This window comes from Euprymna scolopes, chromosome 17 (genome assembly GCF_053919585.1).
Source record: "Euprymna scolopes isolate OS-2025 chromosome 17, ASM5391958v1, whole genome shotgun sequence".
Taxonomy (NCBI): domain Eukaryota; kingdom Metazoa; phylum Mollusca; class Cephalopoda; order Sepiida; family Sepiolidae; genus Euprymna; species Euprymna scolopes.
The window spans coordinates 18,567,449-18,590,480 of NC_136498.1; the positions used below are offsets into that span (position 1 = coordinate 18,567,449).

The 23,032-nt window shown below is 35.3% G+C and overlaps 1 protein-coding gene across 3 annotated transcripts in view; it reads right to left on the reverse strand.

Annotated features, from left to right (window-relative positions):
• LOC145296708 (putative methyltransferase NSUN7) overlaps positions 1 to 20,397 on the reverse strand; it is a 76,852-nt gene extending 56,455 nt beyond the window's left edge. The window contains exon 1 of one of the 3 annotated variants that reach the window (XM_080142685.1): positions 20,172 to 20,394. In XM_080142685.1, the coding sequence (XP_079998811.1) occupies positions 20,172 to 20,251 (80 nt within the window). In that variant the 5' untranslated portion in view covers positions 20,252 to 20,394. Of the gene's footprint in view, positions 1 to 20,171 lie in introns of all 3 variants that reach the window. The other 2 variants (XM_080142686.1, XM_080142687.1) reach the window with 2 other exon arrangements.
• Between the last annotated feature and the right edge of the window lie 2,635 nt (positions 20,398 to 23,032).

A 23,032-nucleotide genomic window follows, 5' to 3' on the forward strand; every position in this document is an offset into this window, starting at 1 on the left:
ATTAGATTGAATTAAAACCAATAAGAAATAATGCATATTATCACTTTCCATTTTCAGAAAAAAAAAATAGTGTCTTATTTTTTATGAAATACAAAATGGCAATTGATATTAAAAAAGACATATTACACTTCATTGATTCCTAATACGATGAGGATGAGGTAATGTCTGTTAAGAGAATAGTCGCACAACAGCAGAACAAACAATACGCTAATCCACATCCATAAAAAGAGGTAATGCCTGAGAAGATGGTTACACGACGGAACATATACTGCATTAATCTCTTATTCATACAAAACTAAGGAAATAATGCCTGTTAGAATGGTTGGCAAAAACAGATACTAGAATAATCCTCTATTTCAAAAGAGGTGGTAATGCTTGGGAAGAGATCGATGGAAAAAAAGATACTGCAGTAAACGCCATTCGAAGAAAAGGGTGGTAATGACTGGAAGGATGAACTCACTTAAACAGAACAGATACTACACTATGCAACTCTAAATTGAGCAATAAAAGATAATATATTAATCTGAAATAGTATGGACAGTTGAATTAACCATTTAAATATAGTAAAAAGTGATAATATAGTTTCAACTCCAGGCACATTGGTTTTTTAAATGTTGAAAACCAAAAAACATATAAAACCTTTTAAAGAACAATATATATCTATATATAATTATCAATTTTATTTATTAAACATTTGAACATTTCATTCAAATATCTATTATATATATATAATTGGAATAGTATTCCGACAAAAGAGATAAAAAAGGAAGAAACCAAGTAACGCATCCACCAATATTTCATCTTTATTGGCAGAAGTCTTACAATAAAGACGAAACGTTGATGGACGCGTGACTTGTTTTTTTCCTAATATATATATATATATATATATATATATATATATATATATATATATATATATATATATATATAACAAACCAAGTAACACGTCAATCAACGTTTCGTCTTTATTATAAAACTTCTACGAATAAAGACGAAACGTTGGTGAATGTGTTACTTGGTTTCTTCCTTTTTTTAAATCTCTCTATCTCGTCCGGGTACTATTCCCATTATTCTTATATATATATATATATATATATATATATATATATATATATATATATATATATATATATATATATATATATATACACACACACACACACACACTATTGAAAGACATTTTATGTAATTGTTCATTTGAAATCTTCCGTTCAGTTAGAAAAGTAATAAGATGTTTTTGTCTGTAATTTGCGAGTGAGCACATGCGTGCAACAGTATCGGCATTTTTAAAAGTGTGTGTTTTTGTCAGGGTACATTAGCATATGCGTATGAGTTGTAAATGAATAGTAACCTCTCGAGCGAAGAAGGGGGAGGGGGAAGTTGCCTTCCTCTTCAGCGTGTGCTGATTTTTATTTTCGTGACCCAAATCTGAGCTTAACTTGCATTTTAGCGGCTCCAATGTTATAGTTTTATTTTAGCGCAAAAAGAATGGATTTTAATCGGCTAGATGTGCATGAACATAGTAGAGAGTACATCTCGTGGCAGCCATTTTGGACTTTTCTCTAAATATGTTCCTTCAAGCAAGTTCTTTCTTAGATGGTTTTTGTTAGATGTAGTTTGAATAATCATAGGATCGGGATGCCAATCCGATAAGATAACAAATATCCATCAGTAAAAAAAAAAAAAAAATGCGCATTCAAATAATTAAAAACAAATTAAATCGACTTTAATAGCAACTAAAAATATCGACCTTACATTTTTATGTGTTTTTAAACGCCTGTTGAAATGTTTCTGAATTTTTTCGATGAAGATTAATAATTTGTATGATTTGAACTACTGTTTTACTCTTGGATGATATTCGCACAATGTTTCCGCCAATGTAACCCCCGAACTTCTTCAGGTGTATCTTGTCGAACGCGGGAATCTTTCTGTCGAGCTCGGAAATCTGCAGAGAATTTCGAATGGAATACGTTATTTAATCCATCTAAGTTACATGATCTCGTTACGTCAGTAGGAGTTTGCAATTATATATCTTGTATCGCTTCCAGAAAAGCGTCATTTTTTACAAAGGAGTCACAACTTATCAATCTCAAAGGCCACTCGAGGATAAGGGTTAAAGAGTGTACAGTGGTCAAAAGGACAATATAGTATTCGTTAGAAGTGTAAATTTGGTAAAATGGATTACTTAAAGGGAACGGCTCATCAAGAACTTGTTTACATTGGACTTGAATACGGCCATATTGTAGTCAGCTGGAAAGCAGGTAAAAGGGAGAGAGTTCCACAGGTATACAGTTCTTAGAAAGAAGTTTTATTCATGGAATTTAGGTTTAGACACAGATAAAGAGTGAGAGAAATTATTGATAGTGGTTTCAGATAAACGAGTGTTTCTCGTGAATGTTTATATTTTATTTAATATTTTATCATCTTCTCCACGTGTTGTTGCGGACAATTCTATTATGGATTTTGGGAGTCTTAAACGTTGTGCGAATAATACTCAAGATGAGAACAAGAGTCGAAATAATCCAGATCGTACAACATTTGAAATATAGTTTTCTAGGATAAGTAAAAAAGAAGAGAAGGTAATTAGTTAAACTATGAATTCTCTTTAAAATATATTCACCTAATGATTCACTTTCATTTGTTAATAAAAATGTCGATTTTCTCGGTTGGATTTTATGAGGGTTCTATAAACAAGTTCCTTCTTGCGTTGCAGTTTTACATTTAACTTCAACGAAAACGTGATTCGTTGCACAACGCCCACTAACGCTATTTTCGAAAGTTCATAAACTGTGTCATTCTTCTTGTATAACTAAAATTAATAAGACTTTTTACTTCTATAAAAGTAAGAATGCGTGTGCGAGGACACTTTTCAACCTATATACTCAACGATTTTTTATCTACGGACTTAAAATTTGTTATATGGGGTAATCAGCAAGGTAGAAAACGTTTTAATAGGTTTTCATCCGAAAAAAAAAGCTGCAAAGAGATCAAAATTAAAATAAATTGGTATGTGGGGGGGGCATCGGATTTTTATCTGTTTGTAAACTGTTTCACGGATATACATGCGTGTCAGATTACTTATGTTAAAGAAAAAGAGAGAGAATACTTTTTATAGATTGTGTCAAGCTGGTCTAATGGTTATCGTGCTTGACTCACTGTCTTTAAGTTTTTGTTTCGATCTCAGTTCAAGTATTTTTTTACTTACAAGAAGTGAACAGTTTAGAAAAAAAAAACATAATACTCGCATGCACATGTCTCATCTTTTGTATGAATTAAAATGTAATATGTATGCGTATTTTACCACCGGGCAACGCCAAATGGTCTGCTAGTCATCTATATTTCTCTAAGTCAGCCTGTCTGCTCGGTCTACTTTTTCTTGGTAACATCTGTGCTGATCTGGCTGAAATTTTGTATGGACAATTCTTATGATAAAATGCAGCGAATTAAGTATTATCGTATCCGTTCAATGCACAGTTAGAAATTAATAGGGATTAATATAGATTAATTACCACAATACCACATTTACTCTAGAATTTTTCTCGGACTTTGGAATGATGAGGTGCAGCAAACAAATTATAATGGTATCTGTTAGATGCACAGTTAAAGATTAATAAAATTAAAGATTAATAAAGTTAAAGATTAATAGAGGTGATGCAGATAATGAGTACAAATGTAACCAAAATCGACCATAAATTTGGCACACAGCACTCACTTTAAGGCACAGCTTTAGCCCATTTTTATAGTCTAGTAGTAGTAGTAGTAGTAGTAGTAGTAGTAGTAGTAGTGATTATTATTATTATTATTATTATTATTATTATTATTACCCACTAGAGTAGTCATACAAGCTATCATCAAAGATTTCTCTTTGATAACAACTCATAATGTTCTCTGGAGTCGGAGTGACAACAAGTCTCCTCAGACTTCCAACATTGTCGATCTCTTCCGATAACCTCTGCAAAAGAATTTGCGTCATCGCAATAGCCACTTACAATTGATTTTATCGTTGGCAGCGACCATTGGTCTTTACTGGAATTTGGGTAGAAAAAAGCCTCTCCAATGTCCCAATCTTCTTTGCACTCATCCAGCAAAGTTATGGCTAGTACTTTCTCTCCTCGGTCTTTCTATCTTTTTCACCCTCTTCACTTATTTCGTGTTGTGTCAGTTTATGTTGGCATACACAAATACGAGAAGAAAAAAAGTGGTCGGAACGCAGAGCCTTTGTGCTTTACATCTGTAGTCGTTTCTGTGTGTCCAGTTTGTATCGGTAGTTCATGTGTGATGTTAGTCTCCGCATTCTAGAGTTTTCCTTAATATTTCTGCAGTTTTCATTATTGTTTCTGTGGTATCTTTTCAGCCATCCCTCTGATTCCAATCTCTCCTATTCTTTTTCCGGTATTGTTCCTAGGGCCCCTACTATTAGAGGTGTTATATTGACTTTCTTAATTTTCCAGATCCCTTTAATCTCTCTGGACAATTCTGTGTATTTTCTCCGCTTTTCAGTCTCCTTGATCTTCACTCTGTGAGCTGCTGAAACGGCAAAATCCACAATCTGGTAGAACTTTTCCTTTTTGTTAACTATTATGATATCCGGTCTTCTTCATTGGATGGGTTTATCCGTTTGTATATCCATGTCTTGTGGCTTTCCTTTTTTAGTACTGTTACCAGTTTGTGCTTTTACTGTTTATCTGAGTCTTCAAGACGCAATTGTCTGCAGAATTTCCAGTATACTGCCTTTCCTACTTGATCGTATCTATTTTTATATTTTTAGTTTGCTGCATTCATTTATTATTTGGTTTATTGTTTCGTTTCTTTTATCCGCAGAGTTTTCATTTGCTGTTTTCTTGTGTCTTGTCGACGCTTGCTTTGGTTTTAATCGCTTTGTCTGTTATTAGGGATTCAGTTTTCCTTTTTAGGTTTCATTTTTTTCTATTTTCAAGCTATTCCAGCTATTTCCAAGTGTTTTCGTTGGTCTCATCTTTTGAAACTCTTATGAATGATCCGTGTAGCTTTTTCTCTTCCCATTTTCTTCTTATTATTATTAGCTCACAGGAAACTTTCACACAGGTCATAAAAGATCTCTACTTGAAAACAACCTGTGCTGTTCCCTGGAAGTTTACTAGCAACAAGCCCCCCCTTATTATTTATTCCATTAACTTTACATTGTTGTCATGTTTTACACCGGTTTTCCCCCTCAAGAGCGGGTTTTATACCAAAACTAGTGAGGATAGTCAAAGACTCAATTAAATGAAAAGCACCTGGCGTAGGATGTTTGCTGAGCCAAGCTGAACTGACTTCTGGGGTATGGTGATTTGGTATCTGATGCCCAATGAATTCAGCTGTTTCATAAGATCATCAGAAACGCAGCTATGATAATTGGCACGATGGAACTTTCTTATTCCACAATCTAGCAATCTTTACCATCATTTTCTGAGTTCCGTAGTTTCTCCTTCTTGCCTGTTCAGGTGATGTCGTTTAGGCAAGTCACATCAATTTTTTGGCATTCATTAGTCTTTTCGTTCACAACTACAATATCTGGTTTCCTGTGAGTTATGTCCCGGTCACACTGAATCATGAAATCCCAGAAGATTCTCCAGAAATAATTTTCCTATATATTCATCATCACCATCATTATCATTGCACTTTTGCCAGGGATGAACAATGGCTGTGCATTGTCATCTGGAGCGCGCTTTGTCATACGAGAGTCGTTCAAAGAGTAAAGCCTCATATTTTTTACTCTAAAAGTTAAAGAGCTACTAAGACAGCAGACGAACGATTTTTTGTACTCCAGATTTTTTGTACTCCAGAAATTATTTTTCTAAATGATCATTACCATTCTCAATGCACCTTTGCCAGGAATTAAATAACACATCTCACATCTGACGCAGGTTCATGACAGGGGTCGGTTTTTATACCCTGACACCGTCAATATCTGCAACAGAGAGATTAAAGTTTCAGGCCATGAATTCATAACTTCAGTCATCATAACAATTTTCAATCTCCCCTGATCTATTCGGGCTGAATGAAAAGAGATATTACTTTTTGAACAACCCACGTGTATTCGTATTGTTTGGATTCTTCAGACTTTTGTTCTTATTTTGAGTATCATTTTCACAACGTTCGGTCGATGCAACCTCCGACCTTCTTACAAGTGTATCTTGTCGAACTCGGGAATGTTTCTGTCGAAACTCGGGGCAGAATTTCGGACGAAACCCTTTATTTACTTCACGGGGTATCATACTGTCGTTCCGTCAGCCTTTACGGAATAGGGGTCCTAAGTAATTCGCAATTGGATTTTTCGGTCGCCCACACTGAAAATTGAACTTTCAACGTTCAGGAGAACATAACTTTTACAATGTATTTTTACAAGTACTATAATGTATATATATATACATTTAAATGCAACTATTTTAAATAAATAAAGTGTAGACATTGTCTTTAATTCACAGTGACCCTTAGATTGAAAATTTGTTGTTTTTTTTTGCGTGAATATGAGTGAAAAAGATGGTAATTGACATGACATATCGAGGTATTGTAATGACACTAATCAAGGATCAAGTATAATCTAGTGTTAGTTAATGCTTATCTGTTTAAATGTGATTGTATTCGAAAGATGTCAGTCTGTAACAAAAGCAAATCCTTGTTTGGCACGTCAACATTTCTTTATGTTGAATTATTTTTATTTCGCGCGTTTTAACTTGTTTTAACACATCCGGCGTAAAATAAGCGGATTGTTGGTCAAATGCTGAGCTCAAAATACATGTTAAAGTTAAATTTCTTAATCTAAATAATCACAAGCATAGTTCATCAGGGTCGAGAGGTGAATTAGACTGAATTAACACCAAGAAGAAATAATACCATCACTACAATAATGATAATACCATCACTACAATAATAATAATAATAATAATAATAATAATAATAATAATAATAATAATAATACAAATGTACACACGTTATCACTTTACATATCTTTAAAACAAAAAATTGTCCAGTTTTTCCGAGCAGAAATTTTCACAGACATAATTACTCTCGACTTGTTGAAATCTTACAAGATCTGATATCAGTTGAACTTGATATATCCGATTCCATAGTCTGAGCTGATCTCTGTTAAGCTGATCACACACAACTCCACTAACGTCTAAATAAGATACGTCTATTTTTATTCTCCATTGAACCCTAAACTAAAAAAAAAGTCGTCTGATCTATGAAAGACCTGTCAAACGACATAAGAAAAGCTGGTTTGGAATTACTATTATTTATTTATTTATTTATTATTAAACTACAAGTATAAGAAAAATGACGTAGGAAGTTGGAGAAAGTTCCCGACTTCCCTTATAAAAGAGTTGAGTACTTTCCAGTGAAGTTTGGATTAAACTCTCTAAGCAAAGTGGTGCTCTTAAAATCATGTATAATGGGATGGTTATAAAGATGAATTAATAAATGATTTGGTAAAAGCTATTGTTTTTTACTCACGTCCCCCCATAACAAAGGAATATCGCCACTTGAACGTAAGGGATTATTATTTGGGACACTGCTTAGAAAAGATTAGCAAGATGTTGGTTTACGTTACATTTAAACATCTGTGTATCAGTACCGTCAAGGAAGCAGGTAGCAGGAAGGGAATTCTAAAATCTAGCTGTCCGATGGAAGAAACTATTAGAGTAGAAAGCTTTCGCGCATTTAGGGACCTCAACAGTGAAAGGGTGTGATTTTATTGGTAAGCGGGTTGTGGGAAATTTATTCGCTACGTCCCGCGAAGGTTATCACACGAGGTGTACGTCAATTAAGCTTTAAAGAAAAGACAAAGGAAATAGCATGCAATACTAACAGGACTTAAATGAGTAACAAAGAGATACTTTAAGAACATGAAAGCATTAACATTTATTAGGCAGAAAAGATCACAGAGGGTTGGGAGGAAGGAAAACAGCAAAGCTGCAAAGTTCTATTATCAAAATATACTCAAGTACAAATGTTCACCAGTTCGACTGTAAAGTAGCTGCCTAGAATTGCCCTTCAGGCAAGCGCAAAGCTTAATTTAACAAACGAGAGAGAAATCAGAAATTAGAGGTTTTGAAAGGAATAGAAACTAACTGCGTGGTTATCGTTCTATAATCATGTTTTTTTTCTTTTAATGTATATCTTATGCATATATCATCCTCGCCCTTTCCGAAGACGCGTAATCCTTTAACTCTATCAAAGTTCATTTTCAACGAAGGAATTAATCCGAGTACAAGCACAGATTAGGTAAAATCCTTAGTCTGCAAAAACTTCTTCCGTAGGTATGTCCTTTATAGGGCCACGTCGACCATAATTGAGCTTTCATCTCGACTGCTTCGTAGATGATATTTTAATTGTCTCACGTGTGTCGCTTTCCACGATCAGATTCTAACTTGAAAAGGATCGATTTTCTCTTTCTCTTCGCATTACCAAGGAACCTCAGCTTGGTCTCCTTTTCGGAGTTTCTTTTTGAATACTCCAGCATACCTTCATTATTCGTTCATCTGAATAATGAAATGCATTTCCATTTTAAAGACTGGTATTGTCTGAGTTCCTCGAGACATTCGTACCAACATGTTACGTGCATCAATTCTCGTCTGAAACTGGTTGTTCGCTCTTCAATTTCTTGGCAAAAGGGTGGTAGAAACCCTTAGCCAATCAAACGTCATGACGGATGGCGTAATGCAACACGAAAAAAACAAAACAAAAAAAAAACAAGAAAGGGAAGGAAAGAAGGAAAGAGATAAAGGAGGAAAGAAATTAAATTTCTGACAGGGTGAGGGATATGTACGTCGATTGGGCACAAGTACAACGAGTTCATCAGAGCACATTCCATTAAAATACTTGTAAACAGACACAGGAATGCAACATTGTGGCGATTGGACAGGAGTTGGAGCTTAGTTGACAAAGTGAGACCTATTAGATTGAAGACATTTTCTTGTACTCTATCCAAGAGGAAAAGATTAGTGGTAGATGCACTAGCCAAAATGTGACAAGAATACTCCATGCATGGGCGAATGGTGGCTTATAGCAATAAGTGCACAGTTTTGATGTCAGTGTGGGGACTGTACAGACAGTTATTCGCAAGGAGTTGAAAATGCAAAGTTTGTCTCAGGGGTGCTCAGAAAATATCAGAAAGAAAAACGTTCTTATAACAGCAGGGAGATGGTCGAACTGATCAATTCAGACCCCGTAGTTGTTGATGCTCTAGTGATCTACGATGAAAGTTGGATCTACTGCTACGACCAAGAGACAGTGTTCCAAGAAGGCCAGACAGAGCAAACCCATCCAGAAATTTATGAATATCCCTTTTTATAATAGAACGGCCATGATCTACATGCACTGGATTCATACTGGACAAACTGTCAACAAGGAATATTATGCTGAGGTTTTAAGGAAGTTCAGGAAGAGATTCTGTCGAAAGAGGTCCGCACTCTTCAAATCGGGTCAGTAGCATTTCCACCAGGGCAATGCACCAGTCCACAACTCCATCCTTGTCACAGACTATTTGACCAATATGAGCATCAAGGCGGTTTTTCACCCTCCCTATGCTTCCTGTGACTTTTGATTATTCCCTAAGCTCAAGGAAAACCTTACAGGCTTTCGTAATGAAGCAATTGAGGAGATGAAAGAGGCTGTGACGACAGACATTTACGCACTCACACAAAAGGGCTTCTATATAGCCTTCTAGAAGTTGTTGGAAAAGTACATAATGTGGATTGCAGCCGAAGGAGATTACATCAAAGAGTGTACTATCAATAAGTGCCCATACGAAAAAGTCTGGAAAATTATTGAAGGCACCTAATATAGCACTTCCTATTATTATCAAAACATTTGTTCGTTAGGTCGTATCGTAACAAAGTAAAACGTTTTCATTGATGCTGTAACATTTTATTCAAGTTCTCCTCTATGTGAGCTATTCTTGATCACTATTCCTATATCCTTTATTATTTTATGGAAATCACTCCCAGACAAGGTATGAAGCCACCTGGTGTAAGAATCTAAAAAAAAAACAGATACTACATTAAGATCACATCCTAGTCAAGTATTAGGTGGATGCATTCTGATATAGAAAACGGCAATTCGTTCCCCTTTGTCAGAAACAGCGATCACAGAATTTTAGCACTAATATACAATATAAGGGAAATTTTAGTTACAGGGTTTTTAAAAGTAAACCAGAGTCTACTTTCTACTTTCCACTGTTACATGAATGGATTGTGATGTAGAAAACGGCATATCTAACCGCTTTGTCAGAAACATCGCATATGTAATGCGCAGATTAAATAACAAAATAAGAAAAGCAAGATATTTTGTAGATCCGAAAAGGTTTTATAGTCCACTCTACACAAATTCAATATGGAGTTTATTTTATTTATCTTATTTATTTGAAGAATTGGTAATCGTATTCTTAAGGCACGATTTTCGTGGATTTTATGCAGAAATTCGACTCCCTGAGAAACAAAGAAAACACATAACAAACTAACAAACGACAAACAGATTGACACCCGACTATATATAATAAACCTCAAACAAAGGAAGCTGTCTGATCTTTGAACGACGTGTCAGGAGACAGAAGAACGCTGGTTTGAAAATTGATTATTTTGTCAAAATAAAATAAATAACGACTACATGAAAAATGTAGAAAGTTGTAGAATGTTCAAGACTGTTCATATAAAAGTTCATATAACAGGTCATATAAAAGGTCATATACATGGTCAGAGTAAGTTAAGTAACACTCAAGTTGAACTGGCGCAATCCTCTACTTCTATAAAAGTAAAAACAAAAATGCCCCACAGTGGAAAACTGTTGCCACATCTAGGGAGATGCTACTATTAATCCCTATTCTCATCTCGACAGAGTACAAAACTGACTTTTAAATCTAGTGGACAATGCAATTTTCTCCTCTTGTCGCAGAGTAAGGTTCTGTACTCCATTCCATAGCTCTTAAGCCCCTGGAGGGGCATAGGCCATCTACAACTTTTTTGTAGATGCTTTTGTAGCAAGGAGTTCTTTTTGCAGGGTGAGGGTGCTGGCCCCACATCCAACCTTCCCAGAAGGTACATACAGCGCCTAGCCTTCCCAAATGGTCACACATCTGATACTGGCCAGGCTCAACGTTGCTTAACTTCGGTGATCTGGCGAGGACCGGTGTGTCAACATGATTGTGCCGTACATTAGGTTCTGTATAACTTGAGGATTTTATATATGATGTACGCGTGTGTCTTCTAGTGGTTAGATTGTATTAGAGTGTATGCACGTGTCACTAATCTGGTGTTCGTTGTGTGTGTATGTACATTTAAAGACAGTTTATGATGGGACAAGAATATACATAAATGCTTTTACAACGCATGAACAAATAACACTTATTTTGAGGTTCAATATCTTGCCCATCGGGAACATACTGGTCCACCTTTAGTCTTGTTTGACGGAAAGCTGCAATGGAAATTTTTCTCAAGAAATGATAGAGCCTCGGGTTTTATTTTCGCCAACTTTTTATTCCACAGTGTTTTTCCCTTTTGGAAAGTTGCAATGCTGATTCTGACTATCTCAATTTCTGATCCCTTTTACTTGGAGCCATCAAGATCTGAAAACCGTCTCTCTTCCGCTCTCGACTCCAACTTATTCAACTAATTCCACGTATCTCAAAAAGACCATTACCTTTTCTAAATGACGCCATTAGTATACGTCATTAAGATAATCACCTGATGTTTTTACATGTCATTATTTCTAAGTTGTCAACTAAATTGTTATAATAACACTTTAAGTTACACTCCTAAATTAATATAAATAAATATTTATTGTAAATATTTTGATTATTCTAAAACATATTTTAGCTGACAAACCTTTTTAGCTTGAGTAATCATAATAATCGTCGACAAGCACACTTTTCGGTGTTGCTCTACCAATATCTTACACTCCCTAATAAATTGTTCTAACAGAGGAGACGTTTCTAGTCTTTTGTTACTCGTTATTGTCAATGCAGCTGCTTGAATGATATTCAGTTAATAATCCTTTATGGAATATTCACAGCAAATACTCGTTTGTCAATAGTTTCCCCTTTTATCTCTAATCAAACCTAAACACAATATCGCGGGTATGCTTCCCAGTTCACTACAACATAATCTAAGTCTAATATGAACAATCACTACCATCATTACTAATTACCGATTTTTCCTCGAGTAATCTTTTGGATTTGATAAGTGGTAACACCTTAGAAAAAAATGGCATCTTTAAGCGAACAGACATTCCTCCTCCTTCACATGTTTCACTTCAGTAACAGGTGGTTGGTAAATGAAGATGAGAATAAGAAATTACTTTCCCAAAGAGAAGAATACTTTCCTGAAACCTATACTCAACAGAGTATTGAAGAGACTTCTAAAAGGGAGCCACACAATCGTAATACGTCATCACTTTCTGCTTACATGAAACAAAAGTAGATAAAGAACTGTAAGAACTCCCCAAATGACACATTAAAGTTACATCGTATTAAACAGCACCTATTTTATTATGTAAAATAGCACAAAAGATCTGATTATAATACTGAGCTATATTATTAATGTTACATCGTATTAAATAGTACAAAATATATGATAGTAATATTGATCTATATCAAAGTTAGATCATGTTAAATGGAAAAAATATCATAATGATAATTTTCAGCTATATTAAATTTACATCGTGTAAAATGGCACAAAAGATATGCTCATAATATTGAGCACGTGGTACAATGGGGGAAGAGGTGGCTGGTCACTTTTGATGCATCCAAAACCAAGCTTCTATCTTTACATCATCAACGCTCTGATTCCAATCTGGCATCAATTGAAATGGATGGCTCTCGTCTTGGGGAGGCTCCATGTTTTGACAATTTTGACAAGCTTCTGGGTTTTACCTTTACTCCTGATCTGAAATGGGACACATACATCAAATCTGTTGCCAGGGACGCTGGGAAAATGGTGGGATCCTTCTACCGCTCCAAAAGATATCTCACTACTGATGCAATTCTCTATCTGTATAAAAGCCAAGTACGTCCAAGGATGAAGTGCTGCTGCCACATCTGGGCAGGAGCTGCTAAAAACAGCCTATCCTGCCTTGACAGAGTACAAAATAGACTTCGTGGTTTAGTGGGGGATGCCCTTTTCTCTTCCCTGCAACCTCTCTCCCACAGAAGAGACGTTACGAGCCTGTCTTTGTTTTATCGTTATTTCCATGGCAGGTTCTCGTCTGAGCTCCAATCCCTCGTGCCCCCTCGCCAATCTTTCACGAGAAACAACCGTCTGGCTGAAACTACTGTCAATAATTTCCCCCACTCTCTATCTGTGCCTAAATCCAAACGTAGATTTCATGAGCAAAGCTTCTTTCTTAGAACTGCATGCCAGTGGAACTCTCTGCCGCTTGCCTGTTTCCCACCTGACTACAACTTGGACGTCTTCATGTCCAACATAAACAAACTCCTGACAAACCGCCCCTTAAGTAAGACAATCTATGGAAACCCCCATACTAATGATTACTACAATACTATCTCATTGATTACTGTACACGCACTAACCCTTATCCCTCAGTGGCCTTCGGGCCTTGATAAGTGGTGACCCCTATGTAAAAAAAAGAAAAAAAAGGTTACATTGTGTTAAATGGCATAGATGCCATGATCATAATATAAAGCAATATTAAAGTTACATCGTGTTAAATTGCACAAAAGTTATGATGATAATATTGCGCCATATAAGAGTTACAACGTGGTAAATGGCACAACAGTTATAATGAAAATATTAAGTTATATTAAAGTATTAAAGTGACATATTCAGAGTATATATATATATATATATATATATATAAATTAAGGTTTAATTCACAATGTTTGAAAACACATGCTCTTTTATTTTCTCATAAGAGTATATGTTACAGATCTGTTTCGTTAGTAATCTTGAACAACAGTAGAAATATTTTATCACTGTATTTTTGGATGTAGCAAACTCTTCAGACAATTATATGGAGAAAAAACATATTCAAACGCAATCTTTATATGTCACAAACAGTCAAAATCATATCTCTGTTGTCAAGAGTGTAATTCCCATTGTTGGTTAGGTCTCCGTCTTTTTATTATATGAGGAAATGGAAAAAAAATGTGTTTTCAAAAATGGTGAATTGAACTTTTAATATGTATAGTCATCCACTTACAGTAGTTTTGTTGTATCACAACTCATCAGTGCGACTATACACTCCTTATCAAAAATTTAAGACCACTTGAAAATCGTTAAAAAGAAACTATTTTTTAAGGGTAGACTTTAAGATCCTCCCACTTTAAGTTAGCAATACTACTTAACAGGTTATGGAAAAAAGCTACATTCCAACATTTAATTTAATGAAGAATTTACATTTTTATAAAATTAGGCATTTTACACTTGATCAAAATTATAAGACCAGGGGTATATATTCTACGAAATTGTACGAAGTGTATGAAAACATTCAACAACCAAATTTATTAATGAATTCTACCTCTACTGGTTTTGATGACTTCAAAAATTCTTTGGGGCATGCTAGAAATAAGCGTTTCCATTAAGGCGCGGGGTATGTTGCCCCAGCTTCTGAAAATGGTTTCACGAAGTTCATTTTTGTTTAATATTGCTTGCAATTTCGATAGACATCTCTTGTCATCCATCCACAAACGTTTTCGATTGGGTTCAAGTCCAGTAAGCATACAGGATGTGCCAGGATTAGACCCTATTTTCTTGCAAAAAAGTCAAGGTTCATTGTGCAGAATAATCATCCACCCCCACACAAACGATGCCCCTCCGTCATCAACGATACTTTTTGTAGTATGCTACAGCTGCTGTCTGACGACTCTTACCACCACCTGGAGCTCCGTCTTCGCTTTGTAAGAAAATACACCTCATACCATTAGAGACCCTCCACCACTATGATGTGTGGGAAAATTTCAGGAGGGATGTTTTCGTTATGCCAGTATCGTTGGAAGCCATCAGGACCATCTAGATTGATTTATTTCTTAGAAAACAGGACTTTCTTCCACTTCTCAACCTTCCATGTTTGGTATTCAGGAACAAACCTTAAGCAGTTCACTTTGTGATGTGGACGCAGGCGAGGAATTTGTTTATGCTTTATATTTGACAAGCTTTTTTGTCGTAAATGTCGTCTGATGATTACTGGACTGCAATCAACATCTGTGACTGCCTTAATTTGACTAGAAGAAAAAACCCTTTCACAACAACATGTCTTATTCTTCTACTCAATGCGGAAGAAAATTTTTTTTTTTTTGGGGGGGGCTACTAGTGGATTTTGCTTTTCCATAATTCCCCCTCTTTAAAAAGTTGCAAATCACAGTTTTACTGCAATTTACATTAGCTGCGATCGTCCTCTGTGACAAGCATTGTTTATAGAAATATAGAATTCGAGCACGCTCAACTTCTTTAAGTTTGCTTGCTTTAGGCATTTTGACAGTTTTACGTAGTGATTGCTAATCTGTAACTGAACTAAAAAAAACAATTTATACTCCTGTAATTTCTAAATTAAATGTAAATATCTTAATTAAATATTTGAAATGTAGCTTTTTTCCATAACCTTTTAGGTTATAGTATTGGTAACCTTAAGTGTGAGGAGTTTAAGATCTATTCTAAAAAAAAATGTTTCTATTTAAAGATTTCAGTGGTCTTAAATTTTTTATCAGAAGTGTATATAAATGGGTGCGTGCGTGCATATATATATACATATATATATATATATATATATATATATATATATATATATATATATATATAAATAAAGAGAGAGAGAGAGAGAGAGAGAGCGATTATGGCGCATATACGACGGTCGTTCAAAAAATCAAGCCTCCTATTTTTTAACTCAAAAAGTTGAAGAGCTACGAAGACGAGAGTGATACCATTAAAACAAGCAGACTATTGAGCTCCAGAATGCATCTTTTAAGATATTCACCGTTATTCTTAATGTTCTTTTGTCGGCGCTGAAGGATGGCTGTTAATGGGCGTCCAGAAAGCGTTTTGTCGTACGAGGGTCGTTCCAAGAGTCAAGCCTCCTATTTTTTAACTAAAAACGTTGATTAGCGACGAAAGGTAGTGCGAAAGTGGTACGATTAACACCAGCGATCTTTTATGCTTCAGAATTTATCATTCTACATAATCATCACCATCCTTATTGCAATTTTGTCAGGAATTAAATGACGCATCTCTGCTTTTGACACACTTCACGATACAGGTTGCTTTTTTAGAGTCTCACACCGTTAATCTCTGCAAAATATAGATGAAACTTGCAGATCATAAATTCATGAGTTCAGTTTCCTCTGAACTATTCAGACGGATAAAAAAATAGGAGACATTACTTTGGAACGACCCTATATATATATACATATACATATATATATGTGTGTGTGTGTGTGTGTGTTTGTGTGTGTGTGTGTGTGTTTGTGTGTGTGTGTGTGTGTGTGGATATTGTGTATTTCTGTCTGTCTGTGTGTATAAAAAACCGATAAATAAATCCGCAACAATCAAAACAGTTTATTAGGAAATCGTGGAGAGGGTGTTTACATTAGCGCTCGCATTAAACATTATGATCGTCATATATTGGCTCTCGCTCTTTTATAATCGCCATAATCACGTTGACATCTGTTCTAATTTTGCATTTTGTCTTTTTCTGATCTCATCAATAAAGTCGAAATCCTAGGCTGAGGTAATTCTAATCTTTTCCTCAATTTTTAGGGGGTTGGATTTCTCACATTAAAACTCAAGAGGCAAGTAAAATATGGAGACACACAAGTTCTTGCAATGGGTGACAAATTGGGAATACCAGTCGTTGTATGCAGAAGGACAGCGATATGTATCTGGACAGCACTAAAGGCTGGGTCAACAAAAATGGACGCTTCTAGTATTTTGAAAGCGGAACAAACTGGATCGACAGAAATTAAAAACCTGGATCAACCACTACTGTTCATCATAGCTAAGGTGCCCCTTGACAATATACTAAGAAAATGTCAAGTCGGATACAAGTTTACTTATACAGATGAACAAAAATAACCATCTGATGTACATGGTCGACCTGAAACTTTTTGTAAGAGCCAAAAACGAACTAGAGACGCTAATAAACGCAAATAGAATTTTCAGCCAAAATATTCGAATGGAATTTGGTATGGAAAAGTGCGCACTGCTAGTTATGGAAAAATTTAGGCAACGGAAAGTATGGAACTACCCAACCAATTTGGGATGAGGGGATTAGGTGAACATGACGCCTACAAATATGTTGTAGTTCTGGAAGCAGCCATCATCAAATGAGCAGAAATGAAAAACAAAATTGGAAAAGGATAAGAACAAGAAAATTCCTAGAAACTGATAAAAGGTATAAACATACGTATAGTGTCATTAATAAGATACTCCGGACCGTTTATAGGTTTAGAGGCTATGATGGTTCCCATTGCATTACACGCAAAGCATGATGCTGACCGACTCTATGTAAAAAAAGAAACACAGAAGAAGAGGACTTGTTAGTATAGAAAACTGCGTTAAAGGCACAAATGTAAAAATACATAACGTAGAACACAGAAAGAATAATGACCGCATCAAGAAAGACCAAAAAATTTAACAAGCCGGAGAGCAGAGAATCAAGTAAGAATACAAAAGGAAAATGAGAAGAAAATCATCTGCATGAACGATTCATGAAGATGAGAAAAAAATAATATTCTTGAAAACACATAGACATGGCTACGAAAAGGACACTTTAACAGAGAGACTGAATTACTACTACAGCTGCACAAGATAACGCGATTAAAGCAAACTATATCAAAGCTAAGATCGGCAATACACTAGAAAACGCCAAATGCAGATTCTGTGGACAAAGAAACAAACAATAAATCACGCTATTGTTGCGATAATGCAAATTCATTTGTAAAGGTTTTCAAAAGAGGTGGAGAGTACTGAAAATCTGAGGAGACTTCTTGTCAGCTAAATCAGGGAACACTACGAATTATTAACAAAGAGTAATCACTAATGATTACCTGTGTAAGAATAAATAATAATAAATCAATGGTAAGTGGCTGTTGCAATAACTTGAAGTCATCTGCACTGGCTATTAAGAGAGGTTTAAAACGCTGAAAATTTGGTAAGACCTACTGTCACTAAGACTCCAGCGAATACCACATAGATCACAGCGAGTGGTCACTAATGATTCTGTGTCTGACAACTTCTAGGGAGTGAATAATAATAATAATAATAATAATAATAATAATAATACAGAGTGGAACGATAAAACTGTCGCCCTAGAAAAGACGACATAATTCCATTTCCATTTGATAAAAACCGGTTTTCTTTTTTTGTTGCAGACCATCTACTAGTTGGCCAAAAAGTTGTGTAAAATCCCAAAAGCGATAGGAGCATTCTATCATGTCTAAAAGTGACAAAACGTTCAACGAGTTATATCGATGCGCCGCTATACAACTCATGCTTCCTACCGATCCATGTTATGACAACAGGACCATTGCCAGCACCCTCAAAATGACAGAGACGTGCCCAGGGTGATGAAAACAAAGTTTCCGGCCACGGTTATGATCTTTGGTGTGGTTTCAAGTGAGGGCCATATCATGCCACCTCGCATCTTCGAAGTCAGCTTGAAAGTCAACACTAAAGTGTACCCAGATGTGCTGAAGAGTATGGTGATCCCCTAGTGAAATCAGGTGGACGCTGATGGACCCTGGGTGTGGCTGCAGGGCTCGGCACCGGCCTTCAAGTCCAAAAAGACCCAGGTTTGGGTTCAGAAGGAGTGCTACGGCTTTGTATTCTTCTCTCACTTGCCACCCTCCTTCCCCGACCTGAACCCGCTAGACTACTTCGTTTGGCCATACGTTGAGAATATCACAAACGTGACCTCCTATATCACCAAAGCAAGCTTGATCACCGCCATCCGCCGAGCTCCCGCCGGCACTTTTGGAAAAGGCATGCTCCCAACTCCGCACCCATATCGAGGTGGTGATTGAGGCTGAAGGCGGTTACATTGAATAATTGTCAGCTCTACTACATAATCAAGTTACCTAGATTGATTTTTTTTTCAATAAAAGTTTTAACATAAAGCTGGAGTGTTGTTTTTTTTTGTGTTTTTTAGCGCGACAACTTTATCGTCCACATTGTTGTTGTTGTTGTTTTAATTATTGTTGTTTTTATTATTGTTGTTGTTATTATTTTTATTATTATTATTGTTGTTGTTGTTATTATTATTATTATTGTTGTTGTTGTTGTTGTTGTTGTTAGGCGGCTGTGTTCAACGAGAATTCTTATACGATGGCTAGTGTGAAAGTTCCTCGTGAGTAGTAATAATAATAATTGTACTAATAATTCGGGTTTGTATTACTGTACACATAGATTCGAAAAAGTTGTCAAAAAACAAATATATAACAAATAAATGTTATCAAAGGCAAGATAAGTTACTTTTCTACCAAACTGGATATATTTTTCGTGTTTTTATTCAATGTAACATGTTTATTCAGCTCGAAAACCATACAGTGTTTACTGATGCATTGGAACATTCAAGATGGCGTCTTATTCTCTCTTTAACACGGTAAGTGTGGGATAAGATGTTATAAATAAAAAAACGGATAAAATACTGTTAAAAACTCGCTAAATATATGTTACCGTGACATAGGTTGACATATATTCGGCGGGTTTTTAATAGTATTTTGTATAGTTTTTTTTATTTATAACACCTTTTTCCATACTTACGGTGTTAAAGAGGGTGTGAGACGCCATCTTGAATTTTCGAATACATCGGTAAACACTGTATGTTTTTTGAGCTGAATTAATATGTTACATTGAATAAAAACACAAAAAATATATCCAGTTTGGCAGAAAAGTAACTTATCTTGCTTTTGATAACATTTATTTGTTATATATTTGTATGACAACTTTTTCGAATCTATGTGTACAGTAATACAAACCCAATAATTCATTAATATTTTTCAAACAAAAAATATACAACTGGCGATTATCTATAGGATTAGGTTATACTTCCGCCCCTTCCTCAAGATTGCTTAAAATTCACAATGTTTGTTTTCACTTGCAATAATAAACGCAAAAAAAAAAAAAAAAAAAAAAAAAACACACACACATTTGCATATGGTATAAAAACTTAAATTAAATTAGAAAACGGGTAAGTTTATACGTTTTTACCTTCTATTGTTGGTGGGTAGTCCAATGCTTTTAGATTTAGCGCCGTCTGCTAAGGCGGCCGGTTTCTGCTCCTCATTCATAACGATAATGTGACGAACGTGTTTCTTCCAAACAATTTCCAAACGATACTAAATAAATTGTTCTGACCGTTGTCGTCGTTGTCGGCGGCGATAGGCTGCTGCTGCTGTCTCATCGGTCGACATAAGGAGAAAGTTGACGTCGACAATAAATATGGCGGCAATAAACATGAACTGTTTAGCACTTTTATGCAAAAAGCATTTCGTGCTAAAATATACCTTTGTGTGTTTTTTCTTTAAGCACAGATGAATCTGTTGAGGAGACCGCATTCATGTCCGCGATCGTTAGTTCTGAAGATATCGTACTCAGTTGTTAGAATATACGTTATTTTATTGTCCATTGATTAAACATATATTCTAAACATGTCCGCCATTAGAAAGAAAGGCTAAAACCAAAAATAATAAGAAACAATAAAATATATTTAGATTTCACTCTATCACGCCGGAATCGCCAGTGTCTGGATATATGTTATTTTGTTTAGAAGCTCATTTATTAAACGTACATTCCAAACACATCCATTATTAAAACGAAGGTTAAAACCGAAAGTAAAGTAAACACATTTATTAATAGTTTAAAATACTAAAATACAACATACATTATACATAACAATAAACTATATTTGATTCTTATTATTGTATCACGCCGGGCTTACCAGTGTTCGGATGTACACCATTTTATTTTACAGCTTATTTATCAAACTTTTGTCAACTAAGCTCCAACCCCTGTCCCATCACCGCAATGTTGCATCTCTGTGCCTGTTTTACAAATATTTTAATGGAATGTGCTCTGATGAACAGGTTGCACTTTCGCCCCCCCCCTCGGCGTACGCATCCCCGACAAACCTACCCAGTAACAAAATCTCACCCCTTCAACGTTGAGGTCTCTAAATGCCAGAAAGCTTTCTGCTCTAATAGTTTCTTAACTCGAACAGCTACACTTTGGAATTCCCTTCATGCTATCTGTTTCCCCTGACTGCACTTATATGCAGAAGTTTAAATGTAACGTAAACCAACATCCTGTGATTATTTCTTCGCCATTATCCCAAATAGTAGCCTCTTTCGTGGCGATATGTCTTGTTATAGGTGAACGTAAAAAAAAAAACATATTCAAACATATCCATCATTAGAACGAAAGACTAAAACCAAAAAGTAAGGTTTAAACATTTATTAGTTAAAAATGATGAAAGACAACCAAATTACATTATATAAAACAATAAAAAAATATTTAGTTCTGGCTCAATCTTTAAGATTACAGCATTGGTTACCAGGTATACCCATTTTTTCATTTTGTGAGAATCTTATGAAAGTCGTCCGACAGCAGTGTTGTTCTTAATATTCGGGCACAGTTAATGGCAAACACTCCATGATTCACAAAACTTTTACGAAAAACACCCGTCTAGCTGAAACCACTATCAATAATTTCCCCACTCTTTATCTGTGCCTAAATCAAAATGTACATTTAATGAACAAAGCGTCTTTCTTGGAAGTGCACGCCCGTGGAACTCTCTTCCGCTTGCCTGTTTTCCATCTGACTTACATTTGGTTGTCTTCAAGTCCTACGTAAACAAATTCTTGATGAACCGTTTCCTTAAGTAATTCAATTTACAAAATTTCCACTACTAATGATTACTATGATATTGTCCCATTGACTACTGTACACTCATTAACCCTTAATCTTGAGTGGTCCCCGGGCCTTGATAAGTGGTGACTCCATGTAAAATAGAAAAAAAACATAATTAGAATTGGTTCCCTACAGTCTCCCCAATATTGGAGATAAGCCATCATTTTATAAAAAGAATTACAAATATTAATCCCAAAATAATTACTCTTCATTGTTAACTATGCTAAGACAAAGAAAGATGAAAAGTTCGTGAAGAGTAAGAGTTCAACGAGCCCAAAAAGGTTAAGGTGAAAAAACGGTGTTGTATAAAGAAGAAATTGAGTACATATGTTTGTTTCGGCCGGTGCCGCATGCTTTTCATGTGTGTGAATGGGATAGCTTGAATATATGTGTGTGTATATTTGCGCGCCCGTCTTTCAGTGAAAGATTGTATGTGTGGACTCCTGTTCGGTGAGCGGCGAGTGTGTAGTTCGCTGGACAAGGAGAAGTTCCTATGTGTGTTTTATTGCGTTTGTTATGTTGTGTAGTTATCTGTAAAGGAAAAGTAGGAAAGATGTGTGTTTAGGTTTCAATAGTAGGCGCGAGATTTCTAGATTTAATATTTCTTGTGCTGGAAATATGAATGTCAGGTTAGCTACAGAAAAACAGTATTCCATGTTAGTGCTACTTCAAACAAATTATAATATTTGAATTTTAACTCCAAATTTAACTTTTCGTCAGAAATTACAAATGAATTGAAAAATGGTAGTGAAAAGTTCAGATTATTATTAGTAAGCATGTGTTTCAGTCAATGAATGCTAAAATGGCCGAACATTTCTTTCTGATGTTAATTATAATTTTGATAATTACTTTGAAAAAAGATTAAAGAAATTTTGACATCGATAAAGACATCAGATTCAAGATACGGATTTCAAATTTTCAGTTTGTCTAACTCTTATATTAACTGTTTAACTATGATGTCACAACACACACATATCCCTGCATATGTAGTTTTGCTTTATATATATATATATATATATATATATATATATATATATATATATATGTGTGTGTGTGTGTGTGTGTGTGTGTGTGTGTGTGTGAGTGAGTGTGTGTGTCTGTGTGTGCTTTATTTTTGCTTGTTAATTTTATCGTGTAAATTAAATTTATTAATTTTTTATACA